Source organism: Rhipicephalus microplus, chromosome 8 (assembly GCF_043290135.1).
Source record: "Rhipicephalus microplus isolate Deutch F79 chromosome 8, USDA_Rmic, whole genome shotgun sequence".
NCBI classification, from domain to species: Eukaryota; Metazoa; Arthropoda; class Arachnida; order Ixodida; family Ixodidae; genus Rhipicephalus; species Rhipicephalus microplus.
This window is the reverse complement of record NC_134707.1, coordinates 97,476,110-97,491,901: the sequence shown is the minus strand read 5'-3', so window position 1 is coordinate 97,491,901 and position 15,792 is coordinate 97,476,110. Positions and strand designations below refer to the sequence as shown.

At 43.9% G+C, this 15,792-nt stretch overlaps 1 protein-coding gene across 1 annotated transcript in view; it reads right to left on the bottom strand.

The window, feature by feature from the left end:
* Window positions 1-237: 237 nt before the first annotated feature.
* LOC119184082 (uncharacterized) overlaps window positions 238-15,792 on the bottom strand; it is a 58,088-nt gene continuing 42,533 nt past the window's right edge. The window contains exons 4-6 of the mRNA XM_075872398.1: window positions 10,683-10,756; window positions 8,834-8,920; window positions 238-492 (exon numbers count right to left, since the gene is read on the bottom strand). Coding sequence (XP_075728513.1) covers window positions 320-492; window positions 8,834-8,920; window positions 10,683-10,756 — 334 coding nt within the window. The 3' untranslated portion in view covers window positions 238-319. The remainder of the gene's footprint in view (window positions 493-8,833; window positions 8,921-10,682; window positions 10,757-15,792) is intronic.

Sequence of the window (15,792 nt, the reverse complement as noted above, 5' to 3'; positions counted from 1 at the left end):
CACGTTCCAAATATGAGCTTTCTCAATTAACGGGCTACCACCTGACAATCATTGTTTGTAGTGGCATTCAGTTCATTGTGCAAAGTACTAACAGATGTTTATATGTGTTTATTGTAGAGAAGCGGTGCCATTTCCAAAGGGACATTAATGATGGTTTATATATGAGTTGCGATAAGTAACATAATAATTTGTGTGATCAATTACATCATAGATATCGTAAACATAATAGTCAATAAGGCCGGAGGTGCATTTATATTTATTACAAAGATTCTTTAACAAAGGTTTCCTTGTACTGGTTGTTGACAGTTCGCGACGCCGTTCATGCGATTAAAATAGGTTTACCCACACTGTCTTCACAGTTATCAATGTTAAACACTGTCGTGTTTTGGCTTTGACAAAACGTCTTAAAGTTTGTTGTGCAGGGTTCTTGATTTTTGTTCCCACTTTTGAAGAACTTGTCGTTTACCCATAGTTCGCAGGCTTCGTTAAAATCTGTGAAAATAAACCTTTGTATTAGTTTCACACACATCCGAGATATGATAAATATATATAGGGGAACGACATTAGGCGAGTTGGTGTGGAATATTTAAGAGTAAACTCCATAGCAGAAAAGAACGACATATAAAAGAGCGAACAACTGCGTTTTTGTTGCACGGAGGCAATAAATAGACAACAAAGCAGCCTTTACCGCATGCGCGAAACCATAAATTTTAAGGCATCGAAAACATTTGTTTTTGTCGTGACAAAACTCGGGATACTAAAAAGCGCTTTCCAGATATGCGATCTCCAATCTTTTTTGGCATAGGATGGCATGCTTACGCGCAATGAACGTTCTTTTTGTGGATAGCGAAAGCTTATTTTGTCAAGCGAGCGGTTTCTTGCCGATGTCCACTCAAAATGCAGCGAGCCCAATAGTTTCGAGAGCACTCGCAGGCTTCGGAGCGCAGAGTCTGATTGCTTCCCTGCTTCTGGCTGAAATTATTGTGTTCTCCCTAAGACGAATGTTCCAAGGAGCATGGCAAGAATACTAAAGCTTTAACGTCCCGAAACCACGATATGATTATGAATAACGCCGTAATTAAAGGCTCCGGAAATTTCGATCACCTAATATTATTTCATTTAACGTATACTGATATCACACATCACACAGGCCTCTAGCACACCTTCACTGAAATGCGACTCAGATTTCAATGGTTAAACGGCTATACACGCACAATTTCTCTGCTGTCTTGTTTTGGCTCACATATAACGCATGAAGATAAACAGTAGTGATGGTATTATTTGTAAGGGTAAACCATGCCTAAACTATGATATGAATATAAGAGGCGCTGTAGTGTAGGGCTCCTAAAACGGCGACAGCCTGCGACAACCTATTGTGCGTGAAAATTCAAGTAATTGGAGCATATTCAGGTACTTTTGCCTCTATCGAAATGCGGCCGCGGTGGCGAGAATTCTATTCCGGACCTTAGGTTAAGTACTTGGGTAACAGCCGCTGGAGCACTGTAACAGGCCCGTCGAGATAACTTCATTGGAAGCATAATATGTCAGTAGAATTCGTTTATTATTCGGTATCAAAGTTTATCGCTCACTGCTTTCATATATGAGCTCGTTCTGGTGTGCGGGTAACCGGCAGCACTTACTCGTCGTGAAGGCGGATTCGTTACAAACACTACATCTTCACGTGTTCAGCAATAATTTGTCTAGGTAAATATACAAGTATGACCTATTTTGTAATGGTCGTCATGACCACAACAATCAAAGGTGCAGAGTAATTCTCTCCAGTGATTACATATACACTTCTATCGTGAAAAAACTCCGCACTGACTAAATTCAGCCTAATGGTCGGTGTGGCGAGATGAATTATTGCGGCAGTCGTATGCACGACGTGGTCAAGAGTGTGAAATTATACGTTCAAGTGGAGGACGAAGACTCAAGTGCTGAATGTGCTCATAAATGAGATGTTTTCTAAATATAAAATAAACAGTGCTTCATAAGTCATTCTGGATACCACGAATATCTCTGGTTAGTCTTACCACCTGCGAAACTTTCTGCATGACGTAGTGGTCATTGGAAAAAGACACCTAATTAAACAATTAAACTACCTTATTTTGGGACACCAGATGCACGACGATACTGAAATCTGCATTGTGTGGCAAAAGAAACTAATATGGTGGGCCGTCAAAGTTAGTTAATACGTGAATAGAGAATGCGTCAAGTTTCAGAGAAGTGCGACGCTAGTGTCTCAGGCTTGAAACCTTTGGTGCGATAGATTCATGGCCTTCAGTTGTCCACACTCACCCCCGTATTCACAAACGCTCCTCGATTTGACTTTCAGTCCTCACTTGACAGAGTTGAGCACCGCGCCACCGCTCGGCTGGAAATAACGCTGCGCTACTCAAGAATCACAGCCGATTATCGCTGATATGCAGTGATTTCCCGTGCCAAAAGGCGGCACTCCCATCTGCTTTCTAAAGTGAAGGTAAAGCGTTGAGTGAAGGGACGTTCTAGAATGCGGGGGTAAGTTTTCAGGGTATCAATGCTTAGGCAAACTTACGATCTCCATCTCATCAAAATTCCTAAAAACCATATAAATGTCCTGTTTTCCAACCTGACAAGTATCTCGGTGCACCAGTCGACAGCGTCCAGTGTACCGCATGAAGTATATCAGTGTGCTGTACGGCCCTTAACATTAACATTGGACATGCATCACTGATGATGCTGGCTTGCTCGAGTGAACGCCAGCCGAAAACGACAAAACGTCAATCCACATTCTCGCTATATTGACGCTGTGAAATATCTGAACAAGAATGTCTACGGCTTACTCCAGCTGCAAGAAAAAGGGCTGCCGTTCATCCCTGTCGAGGTAAGAAAAGCCGAGACGGCAGAATAAGTGCCAATCGCACTCGCCAGAACTTCATTTATGGACGGAAACGAAGTATTCATTTACTACTGTTCCGTCACGCACACCTACACGAGACACTGAATCAAGGTCGAAGCGGTAAAGTTTCCAATGAACATGGCTCCATCTCACCTTGATAATGTGATTGCTGAGCCACTAGGAGCTTGAAACGAAAGAAGTGGGTCATAGTGCGGCACGTAGTCAACAATACCAACCTCCTTTTCCACGCGAGAACCACCTGTTATGATAGCTCTCTAAGAGGTGGGAATAAGGCCAAGCATGCAGAGCTATGACACTCATGGTGAAGCTCTGAATAATAACAACGAATGGAGAGTGGCGAAATTAGTCCACAAATGCATAACCGCAATACAGCATAAACCAATAGAAGGAATCCAAATCCCACATATCATTACGGAAATCTTATATAAAGTGAAGAAAAAGAAAAGCATTTTCATCCTGAACATTTATAGCCCACCTCGACAAAGAAAGACCACTTTCGACAAACTATTTGAAGATGCAGCAAAACTAGCGAAGCAGAACACGGTCATAGTGGTAGGGGACTTCAATGCAAAAGACCCAAGCTGGGGATACCTCACTCAGGATGCCAAAGGCAAAAACATAGCCCAGCAAATAGAAATTACAGGTATGACACTCTTGACGGATCCAGCAATGCCAACAAGACTAGAAAACAGTAACTCCAGAGACACAACACTGGATCTAACTACGTGCAAAAATTGTCAAGAGGTGGAATGGCACAACGCTCTTGAAAATCTAGGCAGTGATCATTACATATTATGCACCACAATACACACAGATCAGATACGTGAAAATATTGGCGCTGCCAAAATAACTAATTGGCATGCGTTCAGAAAATCACTGGAACAAAGGTTGACTGCCTCAGATATAACAAACTTGAGTGATTGGTGTGACGAAATAAGGCGTCAAAAAGAAAGGTACAGTAAAGAAATAACGCAATCAAGCAATGCACCTGAGTTCGACTCACACCTACTATATCTTTGCGAAGCAAGAAGAAGCCTTACGAAAAGATGGAAAAGACAGAAACGTGAATTGAAAGACAAAATCAAAGATATCACCCAGGGCGCAGAGGATTACGCCAATCAACTAGCTGCAACTAATTGGGCCAATTTCTGTGATTCACTCAATAGAACGCTGAGTACGGCCAAGACATGGAACATACTGAAAGCCATAATGGACCCCACGAAGACAAAAAATGAAAACAGTAAAGCCGTTGAACGATTGCTGCACTTATACCCAGGTACAAAAGAGGACCTCATTCAAGCCATGCATAAAAAATGCTTTGGGGAAGACGGAGTGACGCCTTCATATCAAGGAAGGTATAAAGAATCACCGCAACCTGATTTAGACAAGCCTTTTACGGACGCTGAGATAAGGGCAGCCATATTTAGTAACAAGAAGAACACAGCCGCGGGTGCAGATTAAATCACCAATGGTATGATCACGAACCTAAATGATGAAGACATTGAAGCTCTCACTAAATACATAAACAAACATTGGCTGGCTAGAACTGTCCCACCAGAATGAAAACATGCGATTGTGGTCACGGTGCCTAAACCAGAAAAAAAGTTGCCATTGAGAACCTGAGACCTATCTCGCTCACGTCCTGCTTAGAAAATATATTTGAAACACTGGTGAACACAAGGCTCCTCAACCATCTCGGGAACAACAGACTCATGCCCGAAGCTATGTTTGGCTTTCTCTTACATCTTTCAACGCAAGATATTCTACTACTTTTAAAAGAACAAGTGTTAGTGGACATCTGCAAGGTTGCGGAAAATGACATTATGGCAGTTGACATGAAGGGAGCCTTTGATACCATTAGTCACAAAGCAGTACTAGAAGGTCTGGAGGAAGCTAACTGTGGAGAACGAATGTTCGACTACGTCAAAAGATTTCTTAGTCACAAGACTACAACAATCAAGCCTGGAGATTACGAATCCGACATCATTAAACCTTCAAACAAAGGATCACCCCAAGAAGCGGTCATTTCACCGACAATTTTTAAAGTCGCCGTGACAGGCCTTGCAGGAAAACTCAAAGAAATTGCGTGTCTACAACATGCGATATAAGGATACGATACTACGGTATGGACAACCACAGGCAGCATAGTAGAGAAAGAAGATAGGTTACAACAGGCAGCTAGCACCATAGAAGAGTACGCAAGGATACGGGGTCTTCAGTGCTCAGCCAAAAAGTCAGAGCTCATTCGCTTCACGAAGAGAAAAGCACGGAGGATCGGCCCGAGTCTAAAGCTGGAAGTCAAGCTCGACGGAAATGTCATACCGAAGAAAGATGCCATACGAATACTAGGAATGTGGCTTCAAGCTAATCAGAAATGTCTGCACACACTAAATCAACTCCAAATATCAGTACAGCAGATCTCACGCATGATCTCGCGAATAACAAACAATCGCAAAGGCATGAGAGAACAAGACACCCTAAAATTGGTCAAAAGTCTTGTCATCAGTCGCATTACATACTCGCTTCCGTATCAAGTTTTGAACAAAGAAGAGAAAGAAAAAGCAAACCAAATAATCAGAATGGCCTACAAGACAGACCTAAAATTGCCGCGGAATACTTCAAACGACAAGCTACTGGCGCGTGGCTTTCATAACACAATTGAAGAATTACCCGAGGCCCAGTTACTAGCGCAAAAAATCGCTTTTTCCAGACCCCAACGGGCAGAGCAGTCCTGACAAAACTAGGGCGCGATACTTTATTACAAACGCACCAAGAAACTAAAGAAGTACCAAGTGAACTTAGAGAATGTTACACCGTACTGCCAATAACAAGCAACACGGATCCTACTCTGCATGCTGGAAGAAGAAAGGCAAGGGCTGACTACATTGGCAAAATGACAAGATTTTTGAACACGGCCAGATTCACTCACGCCGCGCCTTATCAGACTAATGCAAAGAGTTGTGTGTGTAGTCACCGACCATAGAGGGAAAATTACAGCCTGCGCTTCAATGAATCAGGCGTCGACAACACAAGCAGAAGTTGCAATAGCACTCGCAATCAAAGAGGGGTGACGCGAAACGCTCCATTAACAATCATTACTGATTCGAAGAAAGCTTGCAGAAACTATCTAAAGGGCAAAATTGGAGCAGAGGCGCTCCGTATATTGGTTTGGACAGGATAGGACCGCAAAGTAAAATACGTACAGGCTGTGACTTGGGCACCAGGGCGCGAGGGCGTGACAGAGAACCTGCGCGTGCGGACGAGGCAGCTCGAGGATTCACAAATCACCGAGCCACTCAAGACCATGCTAGTGATGAACCTACCCGTCTGGACCCTTGTTTCGCAACAGTTTTAAAGTACTACAGAGAAAATAGGCAGCTGTATCCACGTCTTCATAGCAAGCTCAGCGCTGTGGAGGCAACAGTGCTAAGAAGAATACAGACTAACACTTACATAAACCTGCACACTCTTCACCTGATCTACCCCACGGCGTACAGAGATATATGCCCGTGGTGTGGAGCCACCTAACAATTTTTCACATCACGTGGGAGTGTGCAGAGCACGACGAAGCACACGACACCACTGGCACGTGGGAGAAATGGGAGGCGCTGCTGTCAAGCCCAGCCTTAGTGGATCAGCTGCGAATGTTCCACAGAGCTTAACGGATGGCTCACGCCAGTGGGGCCCTGGAATTGGGGCACCACCCTGCCGGACAGACTTCGTTCTCCACCCCGTATATTCCTCGGGGCACTGTAGTTCAAGCCTGCCTGGATTACGTATATAATAACATTTTCTACTACTACTACTGCTACCCGAGAACAGTGGTTGCTCGACGCTGAAGAGCTACGTTCTGTAGCAATGGCATTATATAATAAGCGAACAGAAGCGGTTAAGATGTCATATATACCAGCTCTCTCACACAAATAGAGTGAAGAGACAGTTGCGACATTTCGCAAAATTTCCAACACTACTTTAGTAGTATCGTGCTACGTAACTCACATCTACCTAGTGCCTTACGCCTGAAAACGCCCGATCAGCAATGTACCGGACAACAGGCGTACTTGCTCATCCAGTAACCGCGTACTTAGATCAGAGCCGCTAGCGAAGCCGTAGAGCCTGTGGATGTCGACATCCTCACCAAGGGATCGGAGGCCAGCCACCACGGGGACGTGGACGACAACGGATGGCTCTACACCAGAGCCCGAGATGTTATTCTGTGAAAAATGTTGCCCTAATGCCACATCCTCTTACATAGTCGACCCTACGCTTGGACACTCAGATTAATATTATAAAATAACGTTTATTTCCTGCTCTGGCAAAATAGCAACCTAACTTGTAGACACGACAATTAGAGTGTGCTGATTTTATATTTAACACAGTGCAACTACATGTGGACGAAGAATGTAAAAACGTCAGTAAAGGCAGTGCCTCACCACTGAGACTTATTCAAAAGAACACTGTTTTATACAAAATGTCATGAGCACAACTATGTCGTAAACGATAGGAAAAGTGCCAACAGGAGTGTATGCCGCAAGATATCTCAGCCATGTAATCAAAAATACCTAATCACCAAGTGGCGCCTGAAAAAAAACATCAGCTCGCTCTGAGACCATAAAACTGATAGGGCTAATGCACAGATTTTTTTATACAAATGTGAACAGCTACGATGATTTCTCTCAGGAGTTGGTTTTTATAACGGTGAACGACAGTGCAGTATTCAATATGGTGTTCCCAACCACATTCACGGCAGTGCTTTCCGATGTGGGACAACGTATCTACCCTGCTGGCTTTTTTATTCTCGTTAGGCAAATATTGATACAGCACCCCGTTTTCTTTATATACGTTCTTCATATGACAGTGACATATTATACAAGACAACTATTTTATAGAAAACATTTGCGGCCTCGCGCTTGACGCTGTATATGCTTGAAGCATCCTGCTTTACCTATAATTTTCGTAAAAATGCATACAAATTTCCAAAATGTTTCGCCAGTGGCAAGAGGCCAGCAGCGTCTAATGGTCGGCATGGGCGGACATGAGTTTTATAGCGACAGTTGTATCTGAGCATCCATTCGTACCCATACGCTGCTGCATTTGATAGGGCTGCCTAGAAATTCAGCCACGCGAACTTCAACCTGCAGCAATTTTAACGTACGTAGATCGCACGGAACGGTAGAGCCACTGCTGGCCCTCGTCAAAGCAGGGTAGTCTGGCAGGACTCCCTGTTACATGCAATGTGGCAAGCCAACATATTTAGGAGGGTACAGGCCAGTTTCTGCCGTACACCTCCTGCAGAGCAAGCGCATCATACTCAATCCGTTAGAACTGCAAAGTTACATAAGCCTGCTGCCACCGCAATGAGTGTGCATTGCAGTAAAACACACTCAAGCTGTGGCGGCGGTGGCAGCAGCAATATCGTGCTGTTGGCGGACATTGACAAGAAAGGTCAACTACAGAGGAGAAGCACTTCACCAGACTGCAGGCCAATGCAATGCAACTGCTGGCTGCCGGGTGCATGGAAGAAGAAGGTCGGAAAGTCGCAGAAGTCGAAGGTTCTTCTTTTCATTGATGGCACACGGTATGTTCTACTTTCAGTGCTTTGGCGCAGCCCTGCTTCATGACGCTACAAGTCAGGCATATCCGTCAAACTCTTTTACACTCCCATACCAATTTTAATATACACAAAGTTAAGGAGGCGATCACAATAGAAAGCAGGGGGGCCAGCTTGACAGACAGACAGACAGACAGACAGACAGGCAGAGAGATAGGCAGGCAGACAGACAGACAGATAGATAGATAGATAGATAGATAGATAGATAGATAGATAGATAGATAGATAGATAGATAGATAGATAGATAGATAGATAGATAAAAGTACCAGCAGTTCTCTAAGAATCACTGCACGTTTATTATTGAGCGGGAGTGATTACTTACCTCCACCTGTGTTGTTTTGCTTTTTTGAAAGTATCGCACAGTGCTCTGACGTGTAGTTGAATGCAATGGTAAATTTCATTGATCTACCTATTTCAGAAACGGAAACACACATTGAATACACACACAGCTCTTGGCCTGTTGCACACACAGGTTTACACGAAGGCTGCAATGCACGCCTTGACTTCAACAGTAAAAGAGTAAGAGATGAGTGGCCCTGGCGTCAATTTTTTTCGTCATGGTTTTTAGTGAGTGCAACGAATCGTATCGCAAATAACAAATTTGCTAGTATATTTGAACGCCGAAACGCACATCATTTTGAACGCCGAAACGCACATCACTCATTTTAGATAAACAACCCATGGTCTAGTTCAATCTTGTGTCCCCGTTCATTGAGCGCTGTTTCTTTTATTTGTCGTCATATGTTTAACGGCAACCACAAATTTAACCAAAGCTGTTACTTTCATGTGACGGACACTCTTATAGTTTTGATTCTTAAGCCTTTAATAAATTATCTACTCCTGTGGCGGAACAAACTGGAGATTGTTTCGTATACACACGCAGCCAATTCAATTTTATATTCATCATTAGAGATCTGGGTCCTAAGCTGATTCAAATAATCTGGCTTAGGTGAACTAAATGAAACCGCAAGAACTGTTCAGCCCGAAGCCATGGAAATTAGCAGAGATCGCAGAATAACGTATTTCAGAAAGCAGGTCCACGGCGCAAGCATCAAAGTTGCCACTGGAAGTTATTTAGAATTTTTATTTCCCCTTGTTCTTTAGAACAGTGCAGCGGTTTTCTTCTGTAATTCGTTGTTTCTCCTACCGTGTATAGCAGTTCGCTATACACTCATTTCACTTATTATATTTACGGACTCTATTAAGATAAGCCCCGCCTCCTTTGCTTTATTATTGTTTGCTTGGTAAAATTATCATAGTTACCGGTGATTCATAGCTCACTTATCAGCCATGGTATAGCAATGCTCTAAATCCTCAATAACGCAAAACTAATTTTTCTTACTTTATTTTACGACGCTTATTTCAGACGTCACACGTCTACAGATCACTCTCACGTGCGACTGCTATAGCAAACAGTATTGCGGATAACAACATAACTTTATTTTTATACACCGTGCTTTTGAAACACGTATCATTATTATACATCTTTAATTAGATGTAGCTAAATGGAAAATAATAAACAGCAGACGGTGTACCTCTACAAAATGCAAGACCAGATTCTCAGAGTCTAGGAAAAGTTTGGCGGAGCGTGTTTGGGCCGTAGGAGACTACTTACAGTATGATTTAAACAATTGTCTGCATTGCTGTAATATCCTGACGTCACAACATGGTACGTGCTTTTCGCCATTTGGTTGCAGTCGATATTCTTACGTTTATACGGTCGATTCGCATCGTGGAACTGTTGGTGACGAACAAATCATCAGGTTAAATGTTTTTTGTGAAGCGCTAGCATCCATTTCAGATATTTTGTTATCAGACTTCATCTTAACATGCCAGTTTCATTGTGACTGCATTGGTTCTTTAGGCAAGACGTCAAGCTAGTGTTAATGTCTTTAAATGTGCTATTCAGTTTCGTTTAATGAATATCAAAACAAAACATGTTATCAGCACTTCCGGAGCTTCACAATTGCTGCGAGCCTACTTTGCATAGCAGCGATTTTATGGCAGTGCAAACTTTACATATACAAATTATGTCAGTACTTTTCAAGAGAGAAGCGCAAACTCTTTGCCTATAACCAGTAGTCTAAAGATCAAGTGAGGCACAAAACTGAGAAGGTACATTAACTTAATGCCTCGCATAAAAAACAACGTGGAAAACATTGATAGCTTACTGCTGTCGACAGCTGTGAATGCTTGCGCTGGCCTACGATTGCCTTCTGCTTTGTAAACCACATCATAATTCTTCCTGCGGGAGCAAGAGACACAAAATATTATGCATTTTATGTTACAGGAAACCTAGTCTCCAACGTTTCCATTTGGCAAACAAGAACCATAAAAATAATTGTGGTGTCCTCTAGCAACAAGGTCAAATAAATTATTTTATATCGGTATGCATTTTGTCCTTTATGGTACAGTATGACTGCGTGGCTTGATAACAAAATATTACCTGTGCTTTCTCTTGCAAACACTGCAAAAATGCGGATCATGGGCACGCTTCCAAATTTTTGCTGGGAAAGAGTGACATTTTATTCATGACACGGTAATCTAGGGCATATCTTTTGCAAACGTTCATGCATGCTCAGATTTGTAGTGACATTAGTGACCTCACTTTTTTATAAGTATACATTATGTAAATCTTCAGTTTTACGTATTACACATTTACGAAAGCTAGGCAAATACGTATTCATTGACATCGCTAAGGAGTAAACATGCATATATTGTGAATGCAAGAATAGGGTGCCACCAGTTCATCGCAACTGACTACCTGTATAGTTAGATGTACTAAGATGGCAAAACCGGCATTTACGCATTTAGTTAGTTTAGGGAGGAATTGCGTTCGGCTTCCGAAACGAGCTCGGATGCCTTAGAATTGTGCTATCAAATGCTGTTCATGCTCGAGAAACACGAGCCTTTCCCCTTAGTTGATCACGGCTGATTTTTAAAATGACCACATCGATGGTTGTATTTTGAACTCGGCCTCTACTGCCAGCCTAAGATTCCTAACACGGTAGCTGTTTAACAGCTATTACTGACAGCAACTTTTGGGAATGACGGCATGCTAATCCGTTCACAGGTAAAACTGTACCGCACTCGGAATAGTAGAAAACGGACACTAAATGGGGGCTTCATTAAGGATACGAAACTTCAGCGCCTGTAAAAGTATTAGCTGATTGGCCAGGGGTGTTTTCAACACCAAAGCTGTTTATAAAATCCTAACATGTTCACTCCATGAATAATTATAATCATCATATACACATAAGTTTGGCAGATTCTACTACAAGTCACTGATGCACTGAGAACGAAGAGGTCCACAATAAACACAGCAAAAAGGTGTGTGTCACAAGAATTTTCGCGGCTTATAACACAACTAATATCATTATAAATAGGTATGTGTCACGAAATATTAAGTACCTAACGGCGTCATGCTATCTCCTTGGAACCGCACAGCAATTTGCGTGCTTGCAGCACAGTCACGCCAATGTCACATATGATGCTTTATTTTTATCGAGAACAGCGTACAACTGACACCTAACTATAGGAGCCAATGGGTCACCAAAACGTCAAACGCATTCTCGAAGAATAAGGTACGACCCCAGAAGCAAGCCTTGCGCCTGTGCAAGAACAGCAACGGCAGCATTGTGTGGGTCTGAGCAGCATGCTTGAAAAATGAAATGGCAGAGACTTCTTCGACATTAGTATTACAAAACGCACAAGAGTGAATCTAATACTGCTTTTAGTCATGACCCGCGCCACGATAGAGTCTATTGCGAAGCGCAGAGAGCCCGTGCTTCTACGGGCAAAGGCGTCGTAAGACCTAAACATTCCTTAGCAACACCGTTACAGCCAAATTCAGCCCACATAACTTTCATCGTGAAAGCAACATCCTGTCGACATAATCACTGCGAGCATTTTTATACAGCCGACCTGTATAACGTGAAATACACTTCTTTCTTCTTGAAAATAATTCATCGCTATATTTACTGGTTTTCTCTATGAAAGCCCTGGGGAGAAAAACTCAGTGACTTGATTAGCACTGGATGTTATCGTTCTCATCTTCTTCTGGTTCACTCCCAGCATACATCGCGAATGAGCAATAATTAGAATTGGCGAAAGATTGACTGCAGAGAGAGAAGACGTTTCAGAAAAGGAGATGAATAAAGAAAGTGGAAGGTGGAGTAGAAGAAATCAATAACACAAAATAACGCAAAACCTAACGCTGCGGTGTTCTAACCTGGCTTCTTACGATTTGAAGGCTAATGTCGAAGCTAGTTCACTATACAGGCACAGTAGCAGCAACGTTTAAGGGAGCCCTATGACTGTCTTGGTAGATATGAGAAAATGACAAAGTGACAAAATGACAAACAAAATGCAAAGAACAAAGAAGGAGCAAAAAACACAAAACAGAGACCGATAGAACGATCACACAGAATATGATCAGCAGAAAAAGACAGTGAGACAAAAAGAGGTGGCATGAAACAGGAAAAAATAGCTTGAAATAGCCCCTTGATTAGGAGATATATTGTCACGTCACTCCAGAGGGTGTCGACAAGGTTTATTGATGTCCGAGCAACAGGGCTCTTACCAAGCGCGTCGGTTGGGCTTGTTTGCCAGAGAGGGGGTCGACGCGCACTTCTTTCTTCTTCGTGGTGTGAGCCTTCACCTTGGCATACGACCCACTACTAGAAGTAGGTGGCAATATTCCTCCTCAACAAAAAAAAGAAAGAGCATCGTCCCGATGCTGTAAAGTTATTAAAAAAAACCAAAACAAAGTAGGTTAAACAATGAAAAAGGGCACGAATAATCAAATGTTTGACGCGATAAGTTCACCAATGATGAGGCAATTGTCAGAGCACAAATAAAAAAAACACAGGAAAAGTGGTCTTTTAGGAACGCGCAAAATAGGGCTTCATGCGCACCACGTGAACTATGTCAGAGGTTGGTTGTTTTCGCTGTGCCCATCATGACGACGTAGCGTCCGGAACCACTTTGTAGTTTACGTCGCTCAAGCGGCGTATTACTTTATACGGACCGAAGTATCTGCTGAGCAACTTTTCGGAGAGGCCACGGCGTCGAACAGAAGTCCAAACCAAAACTTGTTCTCCCGGACTGTAAGATACGTCATTGTGACGCATATTGTAATGTCGTGCATCGACCTGTTGCTGCTGACCAATGTGTGGCCGGGCGAGCTGGCAAGTTTCCTCGGCACGCTCTGCAAATTCTTATGCGTCAGTTGTTAATCGATCAGCGCCTTCATAAGGAAGCATCGCATCCAGCATCGACTGAACTTCGCGGCCATAGAGAAGGCGGAACGGTGTAAATCGGGTTGTTTCTTGAACGGCGGTGTTATAAGCGAACGTCACATAAGGCAAAATGCGATCCCATGTTTTGTGTTGGACGTCGATGTACATGGAGATCATGTTTGTGACTGTCTTATTTAGTCGCTCGGTTAAGGCGTTGCTCTGCGGATGGTAAGCAGTCGTCGTTGGATGCCTAGTGTTACTTAGCCGAAAAACTTCATCAATGAGCGGTGCAGTGAACGCTGTTCCTCTGTCGGTTATCACTGTAGATGGGGCACCGTGGCGCAGAACAATGTGGCACATGAAGAAATGTGCTACCTCAGAAGCCGTGGCTCGTAGTATCGCCTGTGTCTGAGCATAGCGGGTCAAATAGTCAGTTGCAACAATGACCCATTTGTTGCCGTCGGACGATAAAGGAAATGGGCCGAGAATGTCCATGCCAACTTGGTCAAATGGCTTGTGGGGTGGATCAATTCGCTGAAGTAATCCAGCCGGCTTGCTTGGTGGCGACTTTCGACGCTGGCATTCACGGCAGCTTTTAACGTACTGCTTCACGCTTGCCGAAAGTCCGGGCGAGTAGTACGCCTCACTTACTCTGGCGAGCGTTCGCGAGTAACCTAGATGACCAGATGTGGGCTCGTCATGACACGCGGTGAGGACTTCGTCCCGCATGTCCTTCGGAACGACGAGGAGGTAAACGCGGCTCGTAGAACCGGTGTTTTTTTGTACAGGACATTACCTCGGAGGCAGAAAGACGTCATGACACGAAATAGATGGCGAGGTATAACGGCGCTATGACCCTCCAGATAGTCGATGAGCGGTCGAATCTCTTCATCCTCTCGCTGGCGTCTGCTCAAATCAGATGAGCTGAGGGCGCCCAGGAAACCGTCATAATCGTCTTCTTCTAGATTTACTAAAGGTATGGGTGCACGCGACAGCGTATCAGCGTCTTCATGCTTCCGTGCAGACTTAAATACGATGGTAACATCAAATTCCTGTAGACGCAAGCTCCATCAGGCCAGTCGTCCAGAGGGATCACGAATGTTTACCAACCAGCAGAGGGCATGGTGGTCCGTCACCACTTTAAATGGACGACCATAGAGGTACGGGCGAAACTTGGTGAACGCCCACACTACTGCGAGACACTCTTTCTCTGTGGTCGTGTAATTCACCTCGGTACGGGACAGTGAGCGGCTGGCATAGGCAATGACTCGTTCTTTGCCTTGTTAATGCTGGACGAGCACTGCGCTGAGGCCGATGTTACTGGCGTCGGTATGCACCTCTGTGTCAGCATCATCGTCAAAATGCGCAAGAACAGGGGCTGACTGCATCCGTTGTCGTAGCTCGGCAAAAGCAGCCTGTTGCTCGGTAGCCCATACAAATGGTGTGTCGTCGCGTGTAAGGCAAGTCAAGGGTTCCGCTATCTTCGAAAACCCTCTAATCAATCGTCGATAGTAGGCGCACAAGCCCAGAAAGCACCGAACAGTCTTTTTGTCTGTAGGATGCGGAAACGCGGCTACAGCGGCAAGTTTGTCGGGGTCGGGTCGGACTCCTTTCGCGTTGACTACATGGCCAAGAAATTTGAGCTCTTCATAACCAAAGTGACACTTCTGCGGTTTGAGTGTAAGATCTGCCGATTGAATAGCCTGTAGCACACTCCTGAGGCGATGAAGATGTTGCTGGAAGGTTTCAGAAAAAACGACATCATCAAGGTATACGAGACAAGTTTGCCACTTCAGACCAGTAAGCACAGTGTCCATCATTCGCTGGAAGGTTGCGGGCGCTGAGCACAAACCAAAAGGAAGGACTCAAAATTCATACAGGCCATCAGGGGTAACAAAGGCCGTTTTCTCGCGATCTCTCTCGTCAACCTTTAACTGCCAGTACCCGCTTTTTAAATCCAAAGAGGAAAAATAGTGGGCGCTGCGTAATCTGTCTAACGAGTCATCGATGCGTGGCAGCGGGTACACGTCCTTTTTAGTCA